Here is a 22,317-nt window from a genome sequence, read left to right on the forward strand (position 1 = left end):
TATATCCTCACCAACACTTGTTATTTTCTGTTTTTTTTTTTTTTAAATAGTAGCCATCCTAATAGGTGTGAAGAAATATCTCATTGTGGTTCTGATTTGCATTTAGCTAATGATTAGAGATGTTGAGCATCTTTTCATGTCCTTATTGGTCATTAGTGTATCTCTTTGGAGAAATGTATATTCAAGTCCTTTGTCCAATTTTGTGTGCTCACTTTTTAAAACCAAGATAGCAGCCACAGGAGCTGCTTATAACTTTACAGAACTACCAAAAAGATATCACTTTGGTTAGCTAATACTGGTAGCAAAAGAGTAAATATTTTAGGAAAATACTCATATATCTAATCAGATTTTACCTATTCTTCCTTCATGTGTTTCATCTGTCTCCTCTATTCCTACTAACAGTTTCCTAATCAATTTATTGTATTCTCATGATTGTGTTGTGAAAGAGTGGTTGGCCCAGTTCTAATAGAATGTTAAGAATAGATGGTCATAAACTCTGTAGTGGGTTTGCTCTTCTGTCCCCTTCTTTAATTCCCTTCCCCTCAATTCAATAAAGATTTATTATGCCCAGGACTTGAGATCTCAGTTTCTCTCCCTCATGATGTGTGATGGTAGGCAAGTTGCACAAACTATTTTCCCTATTGGCTGAACTAAGTGATTTCTCAGATTTCTTCTAGTCTTGTCTATTAGATCTTTTAAGGATTATTTTAAGTATTATAACTTTTGTTTATTAGATGCGTGAATTACCTGAATACTACATTACCCTCAGTAAATAATATTTTTAGCTTCTCACCAAGCATAAAGTGGAAGATGACAGTCTATTTTAACGCAGCTTACTTTCTTATTTATCCTTTTTTATGTATTTCCTTGGGTTTCTTAGATGAACCTGGGGCCTAATCTGTAAACTTCTTTTTTTTTTTTTTTTTTTTTTTTTTTTTGAGACGGAGTTTCGCTCTTGTTACCCAGGCTGGAGTGCAATGGCCCATCTCGGCTCACCGCAACCTCCGTCTCCCGGGTTCAGGCAATTCTCCTGCCTCAGCTTCCTGAGTAGCTGGGATTACAGGCACGTCCCACCATGCCCAGCTAATTTTTTGTATTTTTTTTTTAGTAGAAACGGGGTTTCACCATGTTGACCAAGATGGTCTCGATCTCTTGACCTCGTGATCCACCCGCCTCGGCCTCCCAAAGTGCTGGGATTACAGGCTTGAGCCACCGCGCCCGGCCTGTAAACTTCTTAAAAGCAAACATTTATTTACTTTCTCTAAGAATTAGCCATTGATAATAAAGCAATATTTTGAACAGTTAATAGCAGGATGGAATTTGTTTCCTTCCAAAAGATAGTATTGCATTTTAATAGCATTTAGGAACAAAGGATAAGAAATACTGTATTACTTAACTTTAGTTTTTTTTAATTTCTGTTTTCTTTTTTAAATTTTTTAAATGAGACGGAGTTTCCCTTTTGTTGCCCAGTCTGGAGTACAATGGCACGATTTTGGTTCACTGCAACCTCCACCTTCTGAGTTCAAGCGATTCTCCTGCCTCAGCCTCCAGAGTAGCTGGGATTACACCCCTGGCTAATATTTTGTATTTTTAGTAGAGATGGAGTTTTACCATGTTAGTCATGCTGGTCTCAAACTCCTGACCTCAGGTGATCCACCCGCCTTGGCCTTCCAAAGTTCTGGGATTACAAGTGTGAGCCACTACGCCCAGCCTAATTTCTATTTTTGAAGTGTTACAAATGCCAGAACATCTTACATACCCAAATAGGGCAATATATATTCCAAAGCTAAGTATAAATTTTTTAAAATTGTCTGCATTTTAATTTGTTTGTACCTCTGTTCTCTTGCCTCATTGGGAAATCAGATTAAATTGATATTAAGTGGATTTCTAAAAGTATAAATAATTCTTTAAACTAGTTTAATCTCAAGAAATAGTGTTGTGATAGGCTAATGTGGATATAATAGCAAAATAATCTGCTTTTAGAATAGATTAAATTTTTGTATTTAATATTTATTGTTCAGTAATTTTCTTAGATTGACCATCTCTTCTATTTTTTCTTATTCCTTTCTTTGTAAATCAGTAGTTATTTATGAATAGTCATTTTCTAATATCAATACAAACTTTTGGGGGGATTTCTATAATACAACCTTTATAGTATAATCATTTTGCTTTATGTTCTAATTCTTTAATATTTTAATTCTATTTCTCAGGAATCAAGAAAATATTTTTAACACTGTATTTGTCACTGAGAAAACTAGTTTTAATTTATATTGACCTTTTTCTCCTTTGAGCATTTAGTCTGCATTCAATAAAATGTTGATGACTGCTCTTTAGAAGACAGCTGTATAAAATAAAGTATTATAAATATTCAGCTTTCCTTTCTAAGCATTGTCATCAACAGCTGGGCATCCAGTTTAGCAGAACAGATTTTGCACACAGAGAGCCTGGCATGTTCCTGAATCAGTTTAGTGAAGGAAACAAAAAATAGTTTCTTATGGATTGGGGACTTATAAAGACATAGAGCATCTGTTCCTCAGTTAAGTCATAGTCTGGTTGCACTGAATCATGTTTAAAGCTAGACTAATGTGCAAAACTTTTTTTCACTTTGCTCATACCTTTAACCCTAGTGGACTGTTTCTGTACTTTACTTTCAGCAACTCCACTGAAAGTGTATAAATTATTTTGCTTATATGTATGATATTGTAATAGTGGTATTTTAAAGCAGAAAAATATATAACTTTTATAAGACTTTTTATAATATGATTGATGTTTAAATTGTATGGTAGTCCATGTATCTATAACTGCATACATTTTTTAAAGTAACTCATTTAAATATTTAATTATGATCTCATTTAGAGATATGCAATTAGAATCAAACCTGTCATCATAAATAATTGCTTTCTTCATATGGTATTCTGCTTTAACAAATAATATAAAATTGGTTAGCAGAACTAACCAATAAAGATGTGTATGTAATAATAAAGATTATATATAATATATATTACATTAATAACTATACAATGTTATATTAATATAGTGTATTAACATATTAAGATATATACACAAAGATTATATAATGTTAATTATATTAATTAATGTCAATATTATATATAATCTTTGTGTATACATATTCTTAATTTATTGAGCTACTTTAAATAAAGCATGTCAAATCTAAAATTTCTTTAAATTTTTGTTTATAGTGTTAAAAGATCACTGAAATTGGATGGCCTGTTAGAAGAAAATGTAAGTATTTGCTTAAGAGTTTGTCATTGCATAAGATTGTGTTAACTACTGATTTACCTTATTAAATATTAAAATTATCAAGACACAATGTGATATAATCGTGATTGGTACAACATTTTCTGCACATAAGATATTTTAGTTTTTGTAAATCTAATATGTGGAAGTTTCTGGCCAGCTTGAGGTATTCAGTTAAGAAATAAATTAATTACTTAAAATCCTTAATGAAATAATTTAGTAGAAATTAATTCACTATTTGTGGAAAAAAATAGTCTGCCACTTAAATGTACAAGAAACAATATGGGACAATGACAGTACTTTTAATCTGTATACTATAATCTCCTAAAATGAAATGAAAACATTACCAGCATTTTTATGTCAAAAATTTATTTCCCCAGGTACGCTGGCATGGATTAAACAGCATAATAGTAACATTGTAATACATTGCACCATGGTTATCACAATGAAAATTAAATTGTACTGTTGCCATTACTTTTTGTAAATTGAGTTGTAGCACATTCCCAGTGCCAGCATATCATGACATATGTTAGTTTATTATCTTTTCATACCATCTATGGATCTAGATACAAACACAAATACTGAGAGACTTATGACCTCAGTAATCTTAAATACAGGTAAGTTGGTGAGAAAGTAAATTAAAACACATAGCTAGTCAATAAATAGGCTCCTCCAAATTCACATATAAATACCAATTCAATAAATGGGGTTTATATGGAATTTTTCTTTGAAAGACTCACTGGTATTTAACAAAACAGAAATTTACCATTTAGAAAACTTCCTACATGCTTTTTAAAAATTTTTAAACAAAGGTGGCAAAGTACTGCAATGACACTAAAAAAATCATTAACAGTATAATTAGCAATTTAGAATACCATTATCCAACTTGTTCTGTGCAGAATGCAGCTGTGACTGTAATTCTGCATCTGTTTCTTTGGTCAGAATGGTATTTTGGTAGATGAGTAGTCCAGCTTGAAATGAAATACTGTTCTTTCCTGCCCCAAAGCTGTTCTTTGGGGGATGGTAGCATTGTTTAAATGGAAAAGAATGACCATTTCAGAATCCATTCTCTTCATGAAGTAAATTGTCATCATGTCAGGCTTGCTATGTATTTTTCCTTCAGATGAAGACGTATCAAGGTAGCCAGTGCCACAGCTAATGTCCTGTATTAGAAAAATGCATTGTTATGTTTGGCCCAGTTCTGTACCTTTAAACAGAAATTAAATTGATTTAAGCTTGTACCAACTGATTTAGTAGTACCAATTGATTTAGCTTGGTACTACATGGTCACACTTGCCTGAAGGAGGTTCCTACCCTGGGCCTTTCTATTTTCTGACCAATTTCTGGATTTTCAGCTTTGTCCTCTTGCCTTATCATTTGTTTGTAGCTCTATATTTACATCTGAGAGCTAACAGCTTTTGTTCTGTTCTGGTGTTAAGTCTGGGCTTCTCTCCTTAGCTACATACACACTTCATCTACTGTAGTAACAATTTAGCCCTGAAGCAACCTGGCTCCCAGTTACCTACCCACGTGGTCCATGGTCCCATTGAGGCTGCCTTCGCCCATGTAAAAGGAAACTGGCCTTTAAAAATATATACCTACTGGCTGGGCGCGGTGGCTCAAGCCTGTAATCCCAGCACTTTGGGAGGCTGAGGCGGGTGGATCACGAGGTCAAGAGATCGAGACCATCCTGGTCAACATGGTGAAACCCCGTCTCTACTAAAACTACAAAAAATTAGCTGGGCATGGTGGCACATGCCTGTAATCCCAGCTACTCAGGAGGCTGAGGCAGGAGAATTGCCTGAACCCAGGAGGCGGAGGTTGCGGTGAGCCGAGATCGCGCCATTGCATTTCAGCCTGGGTAACAAGAGCGAAACTCCGTCTCAAAAAAAAAAAAAAAAAAATATAAATATATATATATATATATATATATATATATATATATACCTACAATTTTAGGAGTAACTTAATTGTTATGAAGCTATAGTGGAACTAGTAGTAACTTTGTGGTCATTTTACCTTACCAATATGTTGCTGAAGGAGGAAGACTCTGGTGTCTAAGGGAAGGAGATGATCCTTATATGCCAGTTGGTTGAGGTGGAACCTCTTCATCCTAAGCAGTGGCCATATCCAGAGATATTTGGAACTCCTAACTTCCTGTATTCCTAATACAGCTACAGATCTTCATGGAGATTAATGCTCCATGATGTTTGGACAAGGCTCAAATGCCATTTTCTTATGCCTCTTGATATGGTTTGGCTGTGTCCTCACCCAAATCTCATCTTAAATTGTACTCCCATAATTCCCATGTGTTGTGGAAGGGACAGCCGGTGGGAGATAATTTGGATCCTGGGGGCAGTTACCCCATATCATTCTCGTGGTAGTGAATAAGGCTCACGAGGCCTGATGGTTTTATCAGGGATTTCCACTTTTGCATCTCACTCATTTTCTCTTGCTGCTGCCATGTAAGAGGTGCCTTTTGCCTCCCACCATAATTCTGAGGCCTCCCCAGCCATGTGGAACTATAAGTCCAATTAAACCTCTTTTTCTTCCCAGTCTTGGGTGTGTCTTTACCAGCAGCATGAAAACAGACTAATATACCTCTTCTAATGGGGGAAGCAGAGAGATATGGACCATACCCTGGGTTCTTCCTATAACATATGGAATGTATACTGCCAGTACCACGATTTGCTGAGCCTCACAAATTGTTCAGTGTTGAAAGGAGGTGACAAGGTTCCATTTTATTATCATCTACAATATTTGGGCTGCTTGAATTGTTGCTCTCCAAGCATTGTTTCTAGATGGATTTTCAGGAATGAAGATGAATAATAATACATTACAAACTGTTGCCAATGGCAGTCCAGATGAATTTATATGGACAACTGGTTACCTGGCCATATACTGACCCAGCTTGACCCAGTCTTTTTTAGGCCACTTCAGAGAGGGAATAGAAGATTCTACAGTTGGGAATAGAAGAGCATACTTCTTACAAAGGCCAGCTGAACAGTAGTGGTGCAGGTTTTGTTGGGGAGGTTTACTGATTTATATATAGATACCCAGCCTAGAGTACTCCATTTCTATTGATAAGACACCTTTATTTTTTCTTTGAGACAGGGTCTCATTCCCTTGTCCAGGCTGGAGTACAATGGTGTGATCACAGCTCACTGCAGCCTCAACCTTCTGGGCTCAAGCAATCCTTTCACCTCAGCCTTCTGGGCAGCTGGTACTACAGGCATGGACCTCTATCCTCAGTTAATTTTTTGTAATTTTTTTTGAGTTTCACTACATCGTCTAGGTTGGTCTCAAACTCCTGAGCTCAAGCAATTTGCCCATCTTGGCCTCCTAAAGTGCTGGGATTACAAGTGTGAGACACCATGCCTGGCACTAAGATACATCTAAGTCAGATTATTCTCATGGCCTAATGTCATCTGTCCAATTCTAGAACATTTCTCTCACCCCAAAAAGTAGCCCCATATCTGTTAGCAGTTAGTCTCAATTTCCTCCTCTCCCCATCCCCTGGAAACCACTAATCTATTTTCTGTCTCTATAGATTTTCTTATTCTGAACATTTCATATAAATGGAATCATAAGTTTATGTCTGGCTTCTTACATTTAGCATAACATTTTCAAGATTCAATTTACCTATTTTTTTCTTTTATTGTCCTTTTAATGTCATGTCCAAGACACTGTGTTTAATCCATGGAAACAGATTTTTTTCTATGTTTCTTCCTAAGAGTTTTATGGTATTACCTTTTTCATTTAGGTATTCCATTTTGAGTTAATTTATTTTTGTACATTGTACAAGGGTAGGGACTAAATTAATTTTTTTTTTTTTTTTTTTTTTTTTTTGGAGACAGAGCCTCACTCTGTCGCCCAGGCTGGAACGCAGTGGCATGAACTCAGCTCACTGCCATCTCCACCTACCAGCTTCAAGCAGTTCTCCTGCCTCAGTCCCTGAGTAGCTAGGATTACAGGCACATGCCACCATGCCTGGCTAATTATTGTGTTTTAGTAGAGTCAGGTTTTCACTGTGTTGGTCAGGCTAGTCTCGAACTTTTGACCTCAGATGACCCACCCGCCTCAGCCTCCCAAACTGTTTGGATTGTAGGCCTGAGCCACTGCACCTGGCCTAGATTCATTGTTTTGCATGTAGATATCTGGTTGCTGAAACAGATACCCACATGTGAAAAAAAAAAATGAATCTAATCCCTACCATTTGCTAAAACTACTGTTCTTTCCTTTATTGAACGGCCTTGGCACCTTTGTTAAAAATCAAGTGATCATAAATGTATGGATTTATTTCAGAATTCCCAGATAAATTCCATTTGTCTATCTACATATATATGTGTTTATGTTACTACCATGTGGTCTTCATTACTGTAAGTTTCTAAGATTAAAAAACATAAGTTTGAAATCAGGAAGTATGAGTCCTCCAACTTTGTTGTTCTTTTTCAAGATTGATTTGGCTATTCCATATCCTTTGTAATTCCATATGAATTTTGGAATCAGTGCACTTCTGAAAAAGAAAAGGAATTGGAACTTTGTTAAGGATTACATCAAATTTACAGATTCAGTTGGGAAATTTACGATCTTAAAAATAATAGTAAGTCTTCCAAACCATGAACGTGAGATATATTTCTAATATCGCTTAATGTGTTTCAATAATGTTTTATAGTTTTCAGTATATAAGTCTTGTACTTTTTTTATTAAATTTATCCCTACATATTTTATTCTTTTTATGCTATTATCAATGGAATTGTTTTATAATTTCATTTTTAGATTAGTCATTGCTAATGTATAGAAATACAACTGATATTTACATATGGATTATATATCCTGCTGTTTGCTGAACTGATTTATTAGCATTAGTAATTTGGGGATTTTCTTTTTTTGAGATGGAGTCTCGTTCTGTCACCCAGGCTGGAGTGCAATGGTGCAATATCATCTCACTGCAACCTCCACCCCCTGAGTTCAAGCGATTCTCCTGCCTCAGCCTCCCGAGTAACTGGGACTACAGACGCGTGCAACCAAGCTTGGCTAAATTTTGTATTTTTAGTAGATACAGAGTTTCACCACATTGTCGAGGCTGATCTCAAAACTCCTGACCTCAGGTGATCTTCCCATCGTGGCCTCCCAAAGTGCTGGGATCACAGGTGTGAGCCATGGCTCCCTGCCCTATTTAGGGTATTCTATATATAAGATCATTACATCTGCAAGTAGGGATAGTTTTCCTTCTTCTTTTCCTTTTATTTCTTCTTCTTGCCATTGCTTTGGTCAGAACCTCCTGAACAATGTTAGGTAGACATGGCAAGAACAGACGACATCCTTTTCATCATTAAGTGTGATGTTAGCTCTGAGTTTTTCATACATGTCTTTTATCAGATTGAGAAAATTCTGTTCCATTCCTAGTATGTTGATTTTTTTTTATTTTTTATTTTATTGCATTTTAGGGTTTGGGGTACATGTGAAGAACATGCAAGATTGTTGCATAGGTACATACATGGCAATGTGGTTTGCTGCCTTCCTCCCCATCACCTATATCTGGCATTTCTCCCCATGTTATCCCTCCCCAACTCCCCACACCCCACTGTCCCTCCCCTAGTTCCCCCCAACACAGACCCCAGTGTGTGATGCTCCCCTCCCTGTATCCATGTTTTCTCATTGTTCAATACTTGCCTATGAGTGAGAATATGCAGTGTTTTATTTTCTGTTCTTGTGTCAGTTTGCTAAGAATGATGGTTTCCAGGTTCATCCATGTGCCTACAAAGGACACAAACTCATCGTTTTTTATGGCTGCATAATATTCCATGGTGTATATGTGCCACATTTTCCCTGTCCAGGCTATCATCTATGGGAATTTGGGTTGGTTCCAGGTCTTTGCTATTGTAAACAGTGCCACATTCATACTGTAAACACATGAACATTCGTGCGCATGTGTCCTTATAATAGAAGGATTTATAATCCTTTGGATATAGACCCAGTAATGGAATTACTGGGTCAAATGGAATTTCTATTTCTAGGTCCTTGAGGAATCGCCATACTGTATTCCACAATGGTTGAACTAATTTACACTCCCACCAACAGTGTAAAAGTGTTCCTATTTCTCCACATCCTCTCCAGCATCTGTTGTCTCCAGATTTTTTAATGATTGCCATTCTAACTGGTGTGAGATGGTATCTCAGTGTGGTTTTGATTTGCATTTCTCTAATGACTAATGATGATGAGCATTTTTTCATATGTTTGTTGGCCTCATATATGTCTTCTTTTGTAAAGTGCCTGTTCATATCCTTTGCCCACTTTTGAATGGGCTTGTTTTTTTCTTGTAAATCTGTTTTAGTTCTTTGTAGATTCTGGATATTAGCCCTTTGTCAGATGGGTAGATTGCAAAAATTTTTTCCAATTCTGTTGGTTGCTGGTTCAGTCTAATGATTGTTTCTTTTGCTGTGTAGAAGCTCTGGAGTTTAATTAGGTCCCATTTGTCTATTTTGGCTTTTGTTGCCAATGCTTTTGGTGTTTTAGTCATGAAGTCTTCGCATATGCCTATATCCTGAATGATTTTGCCCAGTTTTTCTTCTAGGGTTTTTATGGTGTTAGGTCTTATATTTAAGTCTTTAATCAATCTAGAGTTAATTTTAGTATAAGGTGTCAGGAAGGGGTCCAGTTTCTGCTTTCTGCACATGGCTAGCCAGTTTTCCCAACACCATTTATTAAACAGAGAATCCTTTCCCCATTGCTTGTTTTTGTGAGGTTTGTCAAAGATCAGATGGTTGTAGATGTGTGGCGTTGCCTCCACAGCCTCTGTTCTGTTCCATTGGTCTATATGTCTGTTTTGGTACCAGTACCATGCTGTTTTGATACCAGTACCGTGCTGTTTTGATTACTGTAGCCTTGTAGTATAGTTTGAAGTCAGGTAGTGTGATGCCTCCAATTTTGTTCTTTTTGGTTAGAATTGTCTTGGCTATGTGCGCTCTCTTTTGGTTCCATTTGAAGTTTAAGGTGGTTTTTTCCAGTTCTGTGAAGAGGGTCATAGGTAGCTTGATGGGGATAGCGTTGAATCTATAAATTACTTTGGGCAGTATGGCCATTTTCACAATATTGACTCTTCCTAACCATGAGCATGGAATGTTTTTCCATCCGTTTGTGTCCCCTCTTATTTCATTGAGCAGTGGTTTGAAGAGGTCCTTTACATTCTTTGTTAGTTATATTCCTAGGTATTTTATTCTCTCTGTAGCAATTGTGAATGGCAGTTCATTCTTGATTTGGCTCTCTTTAAGTCTGTTATTGGTGTATAGGAATGCTTGTGATTTCTGCACATTGATTTTGTATCTTGAGACTTTGCTGAAGTTGCTTATCAGTTTCAGGAGATTTTGGGCTGACACCATGGGGTCTTCTGTATATACAATCATGTCATCTGAAAATAGAAACAATTGACTTCCTCTGTTCCTAATTGAATATGCTTTATTTCTTTTTCTTGCCTGATTGCTCTGGCTAGAACTTCCAATACTATATTGAATAGGAGTGGTGAGAGAGGGCATCCTTGTCTAGTGCCAGATTTCAAATGGAATGCTTCCAGTTTTTGCCCATTCAGTATGATATTGGCTGTGGGTTTGTCATAAGTAGCTTTTATTTTTTTGAGATACGTTCTGTCAATACCCAGTTATTGAGAGTTTTTAGCATAAAGGCTGTTGAGTTTTGTCAAAGGCCTTCTCTGCATCTGTTGAGATAATCATGAGGTTTTTGTCTTTGGTTTTGTTTATGTGGTGAATTATGTTTATAGACTTGCGTATGTTGAACCAGCCTTGCATCCCCAGGATGAAGCCTACTTGATGGTGATGGATAAGCTTTTTGATGTGCTGTTGCAGTCAGTTTGCCAGTATTTTATTGAAGATTTTTGCATCTATGTTCATCACGGATGTTGGCCTGAAGTTTTCTTTTCTTGTTGAGTCTCTGCCGGGTTTTGGTATCAGGATGATGTTGGCCTCATAAAATGATTTGGGAAGGATTCCCTCTTTTTGGATTGTTTAGAATAGTTTCAGAAGGAGTGCGACCAGCTCCTCTTTGTATGTCTGGTAGAATTTGGCTGTGAACCCATCTGGACCTGGTCTTTTTTTGTTTGGTAGGCTATTAATTGCTGCCTCAACTTCAGCCCTTGTTATTGGTCTGTTCAGGATTTCGACATCTTCCTGGTTTAGGCTTGGGAGGGTGCAAGTGTCCAGGAATGTATCCATTTGTTCCAGGTTTATTAGTTTATGTGCATAGAGTTGTTTGTAGTAATCTCTGATGGTGGTTTATATGTCTGTGGAATTTGTGGTGATATCCACTTTATCGTTTTTTATTGCATCTATTTGATTCTTCTCTCTTTTCTTTTTTATTAATCTGGCTAGTGGTCTATTTTGTTGATCTTTTCAAAAAACCAGCTCCTGGATTTATTCTTTTTTTGAAGGGCTTTTTGTGTTTCTATCTCCTTCAGTTCTGCTCTGATCTTAGTTATTTCTTGTCTTCTGCTAGCTTTTTAGTTTTTTGATCTTGCTCCTCTAGCTCTTTCAATTTTGATGATAGGGTGTCTATTTTAGATCTTTCCTTGCTTCTCATGTGTGCATATATTGCTATATATTTTCCTCTAGACACTTCTTTAAATGTGTCCCAGAGATACTGGTATGTTGTGTCTTTGTTCTTGTTGGTTTCAAAGAACATCTTTATTTCTGCCTTCATTTCATTGTTTACCAGTCAACATTCCAGAGGTAGTTGTTCAGTTTCCATGAAACTGTGCAGTTCTGATTTAATTTCTGAAGTCTAAGTTCTAATTTGGTTGTACTGTGGTCTGAGAGACTGTTTGTTATGATTTCTGCTTTTTTGCATTTGCTGAGGAGTGATTTACTTCCAATTATGTGGTCAGTTTTAGAGCAGGTGTGATGTGGTGCTGAAAATGTATATTCTGTGGATTTGGGGTGGAGAGGTCTGTAAATGTCTATTAGGTTTGCTTGGTCCAGATCTGAGTTCAAGTCCTGGATATCCTTGTTAATTTTCTGTCTTGTTGATCTGTCTAATATTGATAGTGGAGTGTTAAAGTCTCCCACTATTATTGTGTGGGAGTCTAAGTCTCTTTGTAAGTCATTAAGAACTTGCTTTATGTATCTGGGTGCTCCTGTATTGGGTGTGTATATATTTAGGATCATTAGCTCTTCTTGTTGCATTTATCCTTTTACCATTATGTAATGTCCTTCTTTCTCTCTTTTGATTTTTGTTGGTTTAAAGTCTATTTTATCAGACACTATGATTGCAACTCCTGCCTTTTTTTGCTCTCCATTTGCTTGGTAAATCTTCCTCCATCCCTTTATTTTGAGCCTTTGTGTATCCTTGCATGTGAGATGGGTTTCCTGGATACAGCACACTGATGGGTTTTGGCTTTTTATTCAATTTGCCAGTCTGTGTCTTTTGATTGGGGCATTTAGCCCATTTACATTTAAGGTTAATATTGTTATGTGTGAACTTGATCCTGCCATTTTGATGCTAGTTGGTTGTTTCACCCATTAGTTGATGGAGTTTCTTCATTGTGTCAATGTTCTTTACCATTTGGCACGTTTTTGGAGTGGCTGGTACTGGTTGTTCCTTTCTATGCTTCATGCTTCTTTCAGGAGCTCTTGTAAAGCGGGCCTGGTGGTGATGAAATCTCTGAGTAATTGCTTGTTTGTAAAGGATTTTATTGCTCCTTCGCTTATGAAACTTAGTTTGGCTGGATATGGAATCCTAGGTTGAAAGTTCTTTCCTTTAAGGATGTTGAATATTGGCCCCCCACTCTCTTCTGGCTTGTAGAGTTTCTGCTGAGACATCTGCCGTGAGTGTGATGGGCTTCCCTTTGTAGGTGACCCGACCTTTCTCTCTGGCTGCCCTTCGCATTTTTCCCTTCATTACAACCCTGGTGAATTTGACGATTATGTGCCTTGGGGTTGCTTTTCTTGAGGAATATCTTTGTGGTGTTCTCTGTATTTCCTGGACTTGAATATTGGCCTGCCTTGCTAGGTTGGGGAAGTTTTCCTGGATAATATCCTGAAGAGTGTTTTCCAGCCTGGATTCATTCTCTCTGTCACATTCAGGCACACTTATCAAACGTAGATTAGGTCTTTTCTCATAATGGCATATTTCTTGGAGGCTTTGTTCATTTCTTTTTACTCTTTTTTCTCTAATCTTGCCTTCTTATATTATTTCATTGAGTTGATCTTCGACCTCTGATATCCTTTCTTCTGCTTAGTCAATTCGGCTATTGAAACTTGTGTACGCTTCGTCAGGTTCTCGTGTTTTTCACCTCCATCAATTTATTTATGTTCCTCTCTAAGCTGTTTATTCTTGTTAGCATTTTGTCAAGTATTTTTTCAAGGTTCTTAGTTTCTTCGGATTGGGTTAGAATATGTTCTTTTAGCTGAGAGAAGTTTGTTATTACTCACCTTCTGAAGCCTGTTTCTGTCAATTCATCAGACTCATTCTCCATCCAGCCTTGTTCCCTTGCTGGTGAGGAGTTGTGTTCCCTTGGAGGAGGAGAGACATTCTGGTTTTGGGTGTTTTCATCCTTTTTGTGCTGGTTTCTTCCCATCTTTATGGATTTATCTACCTGTTGTCTTTGTAGTTGGTGAATTTCAGATAGGGCCTCTGTTTCAGTGGATGTCCTGTTTTTTGTTGATGAAGTTATTTCTTTCTGTTTCTTAGTTTCCCTTCTAACAGTCAGGCCCCTCTGCTGTAGGACTGCTGGAGGTCCATTCCAGACCCTGTTTGCCTGTGTCTCACCTGCAGTGGCTGCAGAACAGTAAGGGTTGCTGCCAGTTTCTTCTTCTGCTATGTTTGTCCCAGAAGGATATCTGTCAGACATCAGTCTGAGCTCTCCTTTGTGAGGTGACTCTTTTGATATATGGGGGTTGGGGAGCTGCTTGAGGAGGCAGCCTGTCCTTTATAGGAGCTCAAGTGCTGAGCTGTGAGCTCCATTGTTCCATTCAGAGCTGCTGGGCAGGTACGTTTAAGTCTGCTGCAGTAGAACTCATAACAGCTTTTTTTCCCCAGGTTCTCTGTCTTGGGAAGGTAGGGCTTTATTTATAAGTTTCTGTCATACTGCTGCCTTTTTTCAGGGATGCCCTGCCCATCGTGAAGGCAGCCTAGTCACAGTCTGCCAGCAGAGGCATTGCTGATCTGCTGTGGGCTCCACCCAGCTGCCGTGTGAGCTTCTCTGCAGTCCTCTTTATAGGGGTATAGTTAGAACTGCTTCGACAATGGTGGCCCACCTCTGTAATGGTGGACTCTGTCTGTAATGGCGGAATGCCTCAGCAATGGCGGGCTGCCTTGGTAATGGCGGACTACCTCGGTAGTGGTGGTCTGCCGCAGTAATGGTGGACGCCCCTGCCCCGCAGAGCTGGACCGTCTGGGGTTCAGCTCTGCTTGCTGTGAAACTCTCAATCCAGAGTGTTTCAGATTGCTGGTCTTTGTGGGGGTGGAACTAGCCATGCCTGATCACCTGGCTTCTTGCCTCAGACCCCTTTTTTTTTTTTTTTTTTTCAGTTGAACAGGTGACCCTGTCTCCCAGGTGTTCCGGCCACCAGTTGAAATGGCACCTGGATTTGTGTTCTTGTGCGGAAACCCACTGCACCAGCTGAAACAGCCACACTGGGGGCTCGTGGCGCTTTTGCACCTGGGAATCTCTTGCCCTAGCTCCCTGTTTCAGTCCCCTTTTTTTCAGTTGAACAGGCGACCCTGTCTCCCAGGCGTTCCAGTCGCCAGTTGAAAAGGCATCCGGATTTGTGTGAGATTTTGTGCGGAGACCCGCTGCTCCGGCTGAAACAGCCGTCCTGGGGGCTCGTGGCACTTTTTCGCCTGGGAACCTCCTGGCCTGGCTCCCTGTTTTAGTCCCTTTTCTTTTTCAGTTGAATGTGCGACTCTGTCTCCCAGGCATTCCATTCATCAATTGAAAAGGCACCTGGATTTGTGTGAGATTTTGTGTGGAGACCCGCTGCACTGCCTGAAACAGCTGCGCTGGTGGTGCTTTTCAGCCTGGGAATCTCTTGGCCTGGCTCCCTATTTCAGTCCCCTTTTTATCAGTTGAAAGGGCGACTCTGTCTCCCAGGTTCTCCAGTCGCCAGCTGAAATGGCTCCTGGACCTGTGTGAGTTTTTTGTTTGGAGATCCACCTCACTGGCTGAAACAGCCGCGCTGGAGACCCATGGTTCTCCTCTGCCTGGGAATCTCCTGGTCTGTGGACAATAAAAATCCATCTGGAAATGTGGCAACCACTCACTCTCCACCCTCTCACTGGGAGCTGCAATCCAGAGCTGCTCCTACTCGGCCATCTTGGGTCCCCTCCTATGTTGAGTGTTTTTATCGTGAAAGGATGTTAGATTTTTGTCAGTTACTTTTCCTGCATAATTGAGATGCTCGTGTGTGCTTTTTTATTTTATTCTCTTAATATGGTGTATTACATTGATTGATGTTTGTATATTGAACCAACATTGCTTTCCTTGTTTAAATTCTGCTTGTGCATGACATATAATTTTTTATGATGCTAGTTTCAGTTTGCCAAGATTTTTACATATATATTTAAAGGTCTTTGAGTCTGTAATGTTCAGCTATCCGGGTAATACTGGCCTCAAAGAATTAGTTAGGAGGTGTTTCCTCCTATTTTTTGAGAGTTTGAAAAGAATTAATGTCACTTCTTCTTTAAACATTAGAAAGGCCGGGCATGGTGGCTCATGCCTGTAATCCCAGCACTTAGGGAGACTGAGGCGGGTGGATCACCTGAAGTCGCGAGTTCAAGACCAGCCTGACCAACATGGAGAAACCCCATCTCTACAAAAAATACAAAATTAGCTGGGCGTGGTGGCTCATGCCTGTAATCCCAGCTACTCGGGAGGCTGAGGAAGGAGAATCGCTTAAACCTTGGAGGCCGAGGTTGCAGTGAACCAAGATTGCACCATTGCACTCCAGCCTGGGCAACAAGAGCAAAACTCTATCTCAAAAAAAAAAAAAAAAAAAAAAATAGTAGAATTCACCAGTGAAGCTACCTGGTCCTGGGCTGTTCTTTATTGTGAATATTTTGAACATTAACTCTATGTCTTTACATGCTGTTGATTTATTCAGATATTCTACTTCTTCATAATTTAATCCTGGTACGTTATGTGTTTCTGGAAATTTGCCCATTTCATCTAGGTTATCTAATTTATTAGCATGCAATTGATCATAGTATCCCTTTATGATTTCTTTTATCTCTACAAGCCCAGTAGTAATATCCCTTTTACATTCCTGACTTTATGATTTGACTCCCCAAGCCTTCCTTCCTTCCACCCACCTTCTGTACGTTCTTTCCTTCCTTCATCAGTCTAGCTAAAGATTTGCCAATTTTGTTGATCTTCTCAAAGTGCTGACTTTTGGAATGACTGATCTCTGTTGTTTTTCATTCTCCATTTAGTTTGTTTTTTCTTTAATTTTATTTTTTTTTTCTTCTGCTTACTTTGGGTTTAGTTTGCTTTTCTTTTTCTGATGTCTTACAGTGGAAGCTTAGGTTATTGATTTCAGAGCTCTCTTTTTTAACATAGCTATTTGCAGCTGTAAATTTCCCTCAGTACTGCTTTCACTGCATCCTGTAAGTTTTTGTATGTTTTTTTTTTTTTTTTGAGATGGAGTTTCGCTCTTGTTGCCCGGGCTGAAGTATAATGGCATGATCTCAGTCCACCGCAACCTCTGCCTCCCAGGTTCAAGCAATTCTTCTGCCTCAGCCTCCCAAGTACCTGGGATTACAGGCATGGGCCACCACGCCCAGCTAATCTTTTGTATTTTTCTCAAACTCCTGACCTCAGGTGATTCGCCTGACCTCGGCCTCCCAAAGTGCTGAGATTACAGGCATGAGCCACCGTACCCAACCTCGTTTTGTTCTTAATGTGTTTCTAACTTAAAAAAAATTTCCTGTTATTTAGCAATGTATAGTTTTATTTACACATATTTGTGTATTTTCTAAGTTTCCTTCTGTTACTAATTTTTATCGTCATTCCTTGCAGCCAGAGAACATTCCTTATGAGAACATTGTATTGTTTTTTATCTTTTTTAAATGTGTTGAGACTCGTTTGGTGTCCCAACATGTTGTCTATCCTGCCAAATATTTTATGTGCACTTGAGAGGAATGTGTATTCTGCTGTTGTTGTGGGAGGGTTCTATAGATGTCTGTTAAGTCTAGTTGGTATATAGTTTTGTTCAAATTTTCTGTTTCCTTGGTGATTTTCTATCTAGTTTTCTATTCATTATTGAATACAGGGAATTGAAGTTTCCAACTATTATAGTTGAATTTTCTATCTCTCCTTTCCAATTCTGCCAGTTTTTGTTTTATGTATTTTGGGCCTCTCCTGTTAGATATGTTTATGTTTATAATTATGTGTCTTCTTCTTCTTCTTTTGTTTTTGTTTTTTTCCCCATACCAACAATTATTTATTCATTGTATTTTCTTGGAAAAAAAGAAAAAGGGGGAAAGGAACAGTGTGTGTTACAGCAGTACAACAGAAAACAAGTGCCCAGTACAGCAAGTCGACCATCAAATAAACACACCCCAGTGATAAAGTCATCAGAACCCAAGGGAGCTCAGTCTCCTGAAGTTCAGGAAGGTGGGGAAGGGATCAAGAAAAGAATAGACAGGTACACACTCAGCCTACCTTCTGTCCTTCCCTCTCTTCATGAATTCAGGCTTTTGCACATAGCTTTGGTTTCTGTCAGTAAACATAGAGCTACATTTCTCCACCTCTTATTAATCAATTTTGTGGCCCCTTTGATGTACAGTTTTTGCACCTATATAAAAGCTCCTGAGTGACTTGAATACATTTATCTTCCTTTTCTTAGTCTCCCATCCAGGATGAGCCACATGTCACCTGGTACGTTCATTCTATTGTATTTACGCTGTTTGAACAAAATGATGTAAGTTTATAGTGCTCTTACAGCAGGTAAATGAAACTCCCTTTTTCTTTAGCTACTATGACTCTCCAGTCACTACTGCAACAAAGCAGGACAGTGACTCCAGATACCATTTAAAAAAAAAAAAAAAAAGCCCTTGGTAATGGGTCTGGGTCTCTAAGTCCAGACTTTTCAAAAGTGAAGGATTTTTTATTTTATTTTATTTTATTTTATTTTTTTAGAGTAAGGATCTCACTGTGTCACCCAGGCTGGTGTGCAGTGGTATGATCATGTTTCACTGCAGCCTTGAACTCCTGGACTAAAGTGATCCTCCCAGCTCAACCTCCCAAGTAGCTAAGACTACAGGCACATACCACCACACCTGGCTGGAAAAATTAAGGATTTTTGTCCTTGCTTCATTTATCCCTGGGCAACATAGATGTGTATAGACATTTCATTCTAAAAACTTATGCTAACCAGCTCATACTTTCACACACACACACACACATCTCAATATGTGTGGTAGATTTAGTTTAATCTCAGTGAAGGATGGATCTGGTGTGAAAGCAAGTCTAGTACTCTACAATTAGAGGCTTGGAATGGGAATCCTTTATTAAGTGTACAGACAACTTCATGTAACCTTGTCTTCCTCTCTAGGCCTTTCACCTGGCTTAGGCTCTAACCTCTCTGCACCACCTTCCTATTACTCATGTCCAACCTTCTAGTAAAAGGTGATCAAGTCATGGGGCAAATCAACTAAAACCAAGTATCCTAAGAAACATCAAGCTGGAGGAGTCTAAGAAGACGTTGTAGTAGAAAAGCCAGCGCTTACTGACAAAAATGAGATAGTCCAATAGGCTATATACTCCAAGTAGTTGTGATAATTTAACAACAAAAAGTGTTCCTACTGTGACGACCTGGAGTTGCTGTCAAATTACCCCTGAGGTTGCTTGTGTACCTCAGAACAAAGTGTAAAAATAAGGACCTGGCCGGGCGCGGTGGCTCAAGCCTGTAATCCCAGCACTTTGGGAGGCCGAGGCGGGTGGATCACGAGGTCAAGAGATCGAGACCATCCTGGTCAACATGGTGAAACCCCGTCTCTACTAAAAATACAAAAAAATTAGCTGGGCATGGTGGTGCGTGCCTGTAATCCCAGCTACTCAGGAGGCTGAGGCAGGAGAATTGCCTGTACCCAGGAGGCGGAGGTTGCGGTGAGCCAAGATTGCGCCATTGCACTCCAGCCTGGGTAACATGAGTGAAACTCCGTCTCAAAAATAAATAAATAAATAAAATAAGGACCTTAGTTTAAAATATACAAAAATGCAAAACCAAAATATTTTTATTAAGAAAAAAAGTTAAAATGCACAAGATACATCATTAGCACACATCTACTACAGTTGACCTCCTGGAGAAAGTGAGGACCAAGGTGCAATTATTCAAAGGAGCAAATAAATAAAATTGTATGTCCAGGTGCAGTGGCTCACACCTGTAATCCCAGCACTTTGGGAGGCTGAGGCTAGCAGATTGCTTGAGCTCAGGAGTTTGAGAACAGCCTGGACAATATCACAAAACTCTGTCTACCAAAAGTACAAAAAATTAGCCAGGCATGGTGGCATGCACCTGTAGTCCCAGTTACTCAGGAGGCTGAGGTGGGAGGGTCACTTGAGCCCAGGAGGTGGAGGTTGCAGTGAGCTGTGCTCACACCACTGTACTCCATCCTGGGTAACAGAGCCAGACCCTGTCTCAAAAAAAAAAAAAAATTATAGTGGCCCAGAATGGGGTAGGAGTAAGCTTAGGAGTTGCAAATCTGCCACTATTTCCTCAACTGCTCCTTTTGCCTGTCATCATACCCCCACCGCTTTCGCCTGTCATCATATGCATTGCTTGGAACAGTTCCAGGCTCCCTGTCTCAAGAATGGGCTATGAGAAGACACATGGAAAAGGCCTGCCCTAATCTACCTGAAGAGAGATTCCGTCCCATAGAATGTTGTGGATTCTTGGATGGGTCCATCAATCTAGTTTCATGCTGAATCTTTTCAATTCTGGCATAGGAAAATATTATTATATATCCTTGCTTAAAAGGAAAACAAGTTGCCTAGAGTAGAGCCTAAGATAAAGCATCCTGGTTCTAGGGAGATTTTCCACAAAAACCCTCACTTTTTTTTTGTTTGAATAGCATGGTTGGAATTTCTTTGCCTTCATCCCCATCCCCACCTCCCTCTATGAGGAAAGAAAGTGATTGCTGTGGATCCTGGCCTGAGATACGTGACAGTGCCAGTTGCCCCCTACCTGCCCTATCCTACTTTCTTTGCTCTTTGCTGGTTGAGTGAGGGAATATATTAGTTAAATGAGGAAACTGAAATTCAGATGAGTGGTGTGTCCATGATGGCATAGCTGGGGAACAGCAAAAGCATTATATAAGCCCAGGCTTTCCAACTGTAAGTCTACAGTTCCTTCCATATACCGCAGCTATCTTTCTGTTAGTATAATTGTTTAAAGATTTCATGATTCTTCATTCTCTTTGGAAAATCTTATTTCTAATACTGTTTTTGGTTCATATTATCTTTAGCAGTTGACTAAATTTGTTAAATATTTTTAAATGCTGGTTCAATTCAGTGGGGGAAAAGAAAGTCTTTAGTAAATGGTAACCATATAGAAAAAAACTAATTTTACTTCATATACAAAATTAATATGCACTTCGTATCTCACTTTATGTACAAAATTTATTCCAAGAAGGATCATAGGCCTAAAGTAAAGCCAAACCATAAAGTCTCTGGAAGCCTGCATGGTGGCTTTAACCTGTAATTCCAGCTTTTGGGGAGGCTCAGGTGGGAGAATTGCTTGAGACTGGCAATTTGGGACTAGCCTGGGCAATATAGTGATGTCTCTAAAAAATTTTCTTTGTTAGATAAGTTGGCATGGTGATACATATCTCTAGTCAGCTATTCAGGAGGGTAAAGTGGGAGGATCTCTTGAGCCCAGGAGTTCAAGGCTGCAATGAGCTGTGATAATGCCACTGCACTTCAGTCTAGGCAACAGAAAAAGACTTTGTCTCTTAGAAAAAAAAATTACAGTGTAAGAGAATGATAGTAATGATACCTTTATTATTAAAATTAATCTTAGTATCTTTAAATTGTAAAAAAATAATTAGTATAAATAGAAAAATCAGTATATCAATGTTTTTAGCTGATATTTTATTTTTCTTGTGAATATTTTTTGATCAAGGTGAAATTACATATCATTAAATTCAAAGATCTTGACTGTACAATTCGATGAGTTTTAGCAAATGTATAATTCAGTGCCATAGCTCTAACATATTAGTCGTATTCTTTCCCTGCTATCTCTGTAAGATCACTGAGATAAGTTCAAAATGTTTCTGTTCTCCATAGCTACCATAAAAACAAAACCCCAACATTTTTAGAACCATTAAGGTTGGTAATTGTGGTAGCTGATAAGAAGGTAGTTGGGGCTGGGCACGGTGGCTCATGCCTGTAATCCCTGCACTTTGGGAGGCCAAGACAGGCAGATCACTTGAGTACAGGAGTTGGAGATCAGCCTGGCGAACATGGTGAAACCCTGTCTCTACTAAAAATACACAAATTAGCCAGGTGTGGTGGTTGAATCGCCTGAACCTGGGAGAGAGAGCTTGCAGTGAGCCAAGACTGTGCCACTACACTCCAAACCAGGGGACCCAGAGAGACTGTCTCAAAAAAAAAAAAAAAAAAAGAAGAAGGCGGTTGATATCTAGGACTCTCCTAAAGGAACCTTAGGCCCTAATTGTGAAAAGTCTCTGAGGCAGCTAATGCTAGAGTTTTCTAATGTAAGTTTCATAATTAGTATTAGTAATGCATATTAATTACAATCTAATATAATTAATCATATTAATTATATCTTAGCCTAAATAACCAGTATAAGTTTATAAAGAATTATCTCCTTCTAGCTGCCCTTTTGTTTCTGGTTGGCCAGACACTATACTATCTGTATTTTAAATATTTTAGCATAGGCTAGCAATTCAAAATAATGATAAAGTATCCTTTAAATCCCATATTTCATCCTGCAAGAATTTTTAGTTAGTACTTTCTAGACTGTATATAATAGGTTTTAAAAAAAACCAATAAAATGCAGAGGCACCTTTTTTGGTAGTATATGCTTT

The 22,317-nt window shown here is 38.7% G+C and overlaps 1 protein-coding gene across 2 annotated transcripts in view; it reads left to right on the plus strand.

Annotated features, from left to right (window-relative positions):
* ITGB3BP (integrin subunit beta 3 binding protein) overlaps window positions 1-22,317 on the plus strand; it is a 91,109-nt gene that overhangs the window by 15,697 nt on the left and 53,095 nt on the right. For both annotated transcript variants that reach the window (XM_032296759.1, XM_032296760.1), the window contains exon 2: window positions 3,201-3,243. In XM_032296759.1, coding sequence (XP_032152650.1) covers window positions 3,201-3,243 — 43 coding nt within the window. The remainder of the gene's footprint in view (window positions 1-3,200; window positions 3,244-22,317) is intronic.

Source organism: Sapajus apella, unplaced genomic scaffold (assembly GCF_009761245.1).
Source record: "Sapajus apella isolate SASKATOON/1434 unplaced genomic scaffold, GSC_monkey_1.0 scaffold36, whole genome shotgun sequence".
Classification (NCBI taxonomy): domain Eukaryota; kingdom Metazoa; phylum Chordata; class Mammalia; order Primates; family Cebidae; genus Sapajus; species Sapajus apella.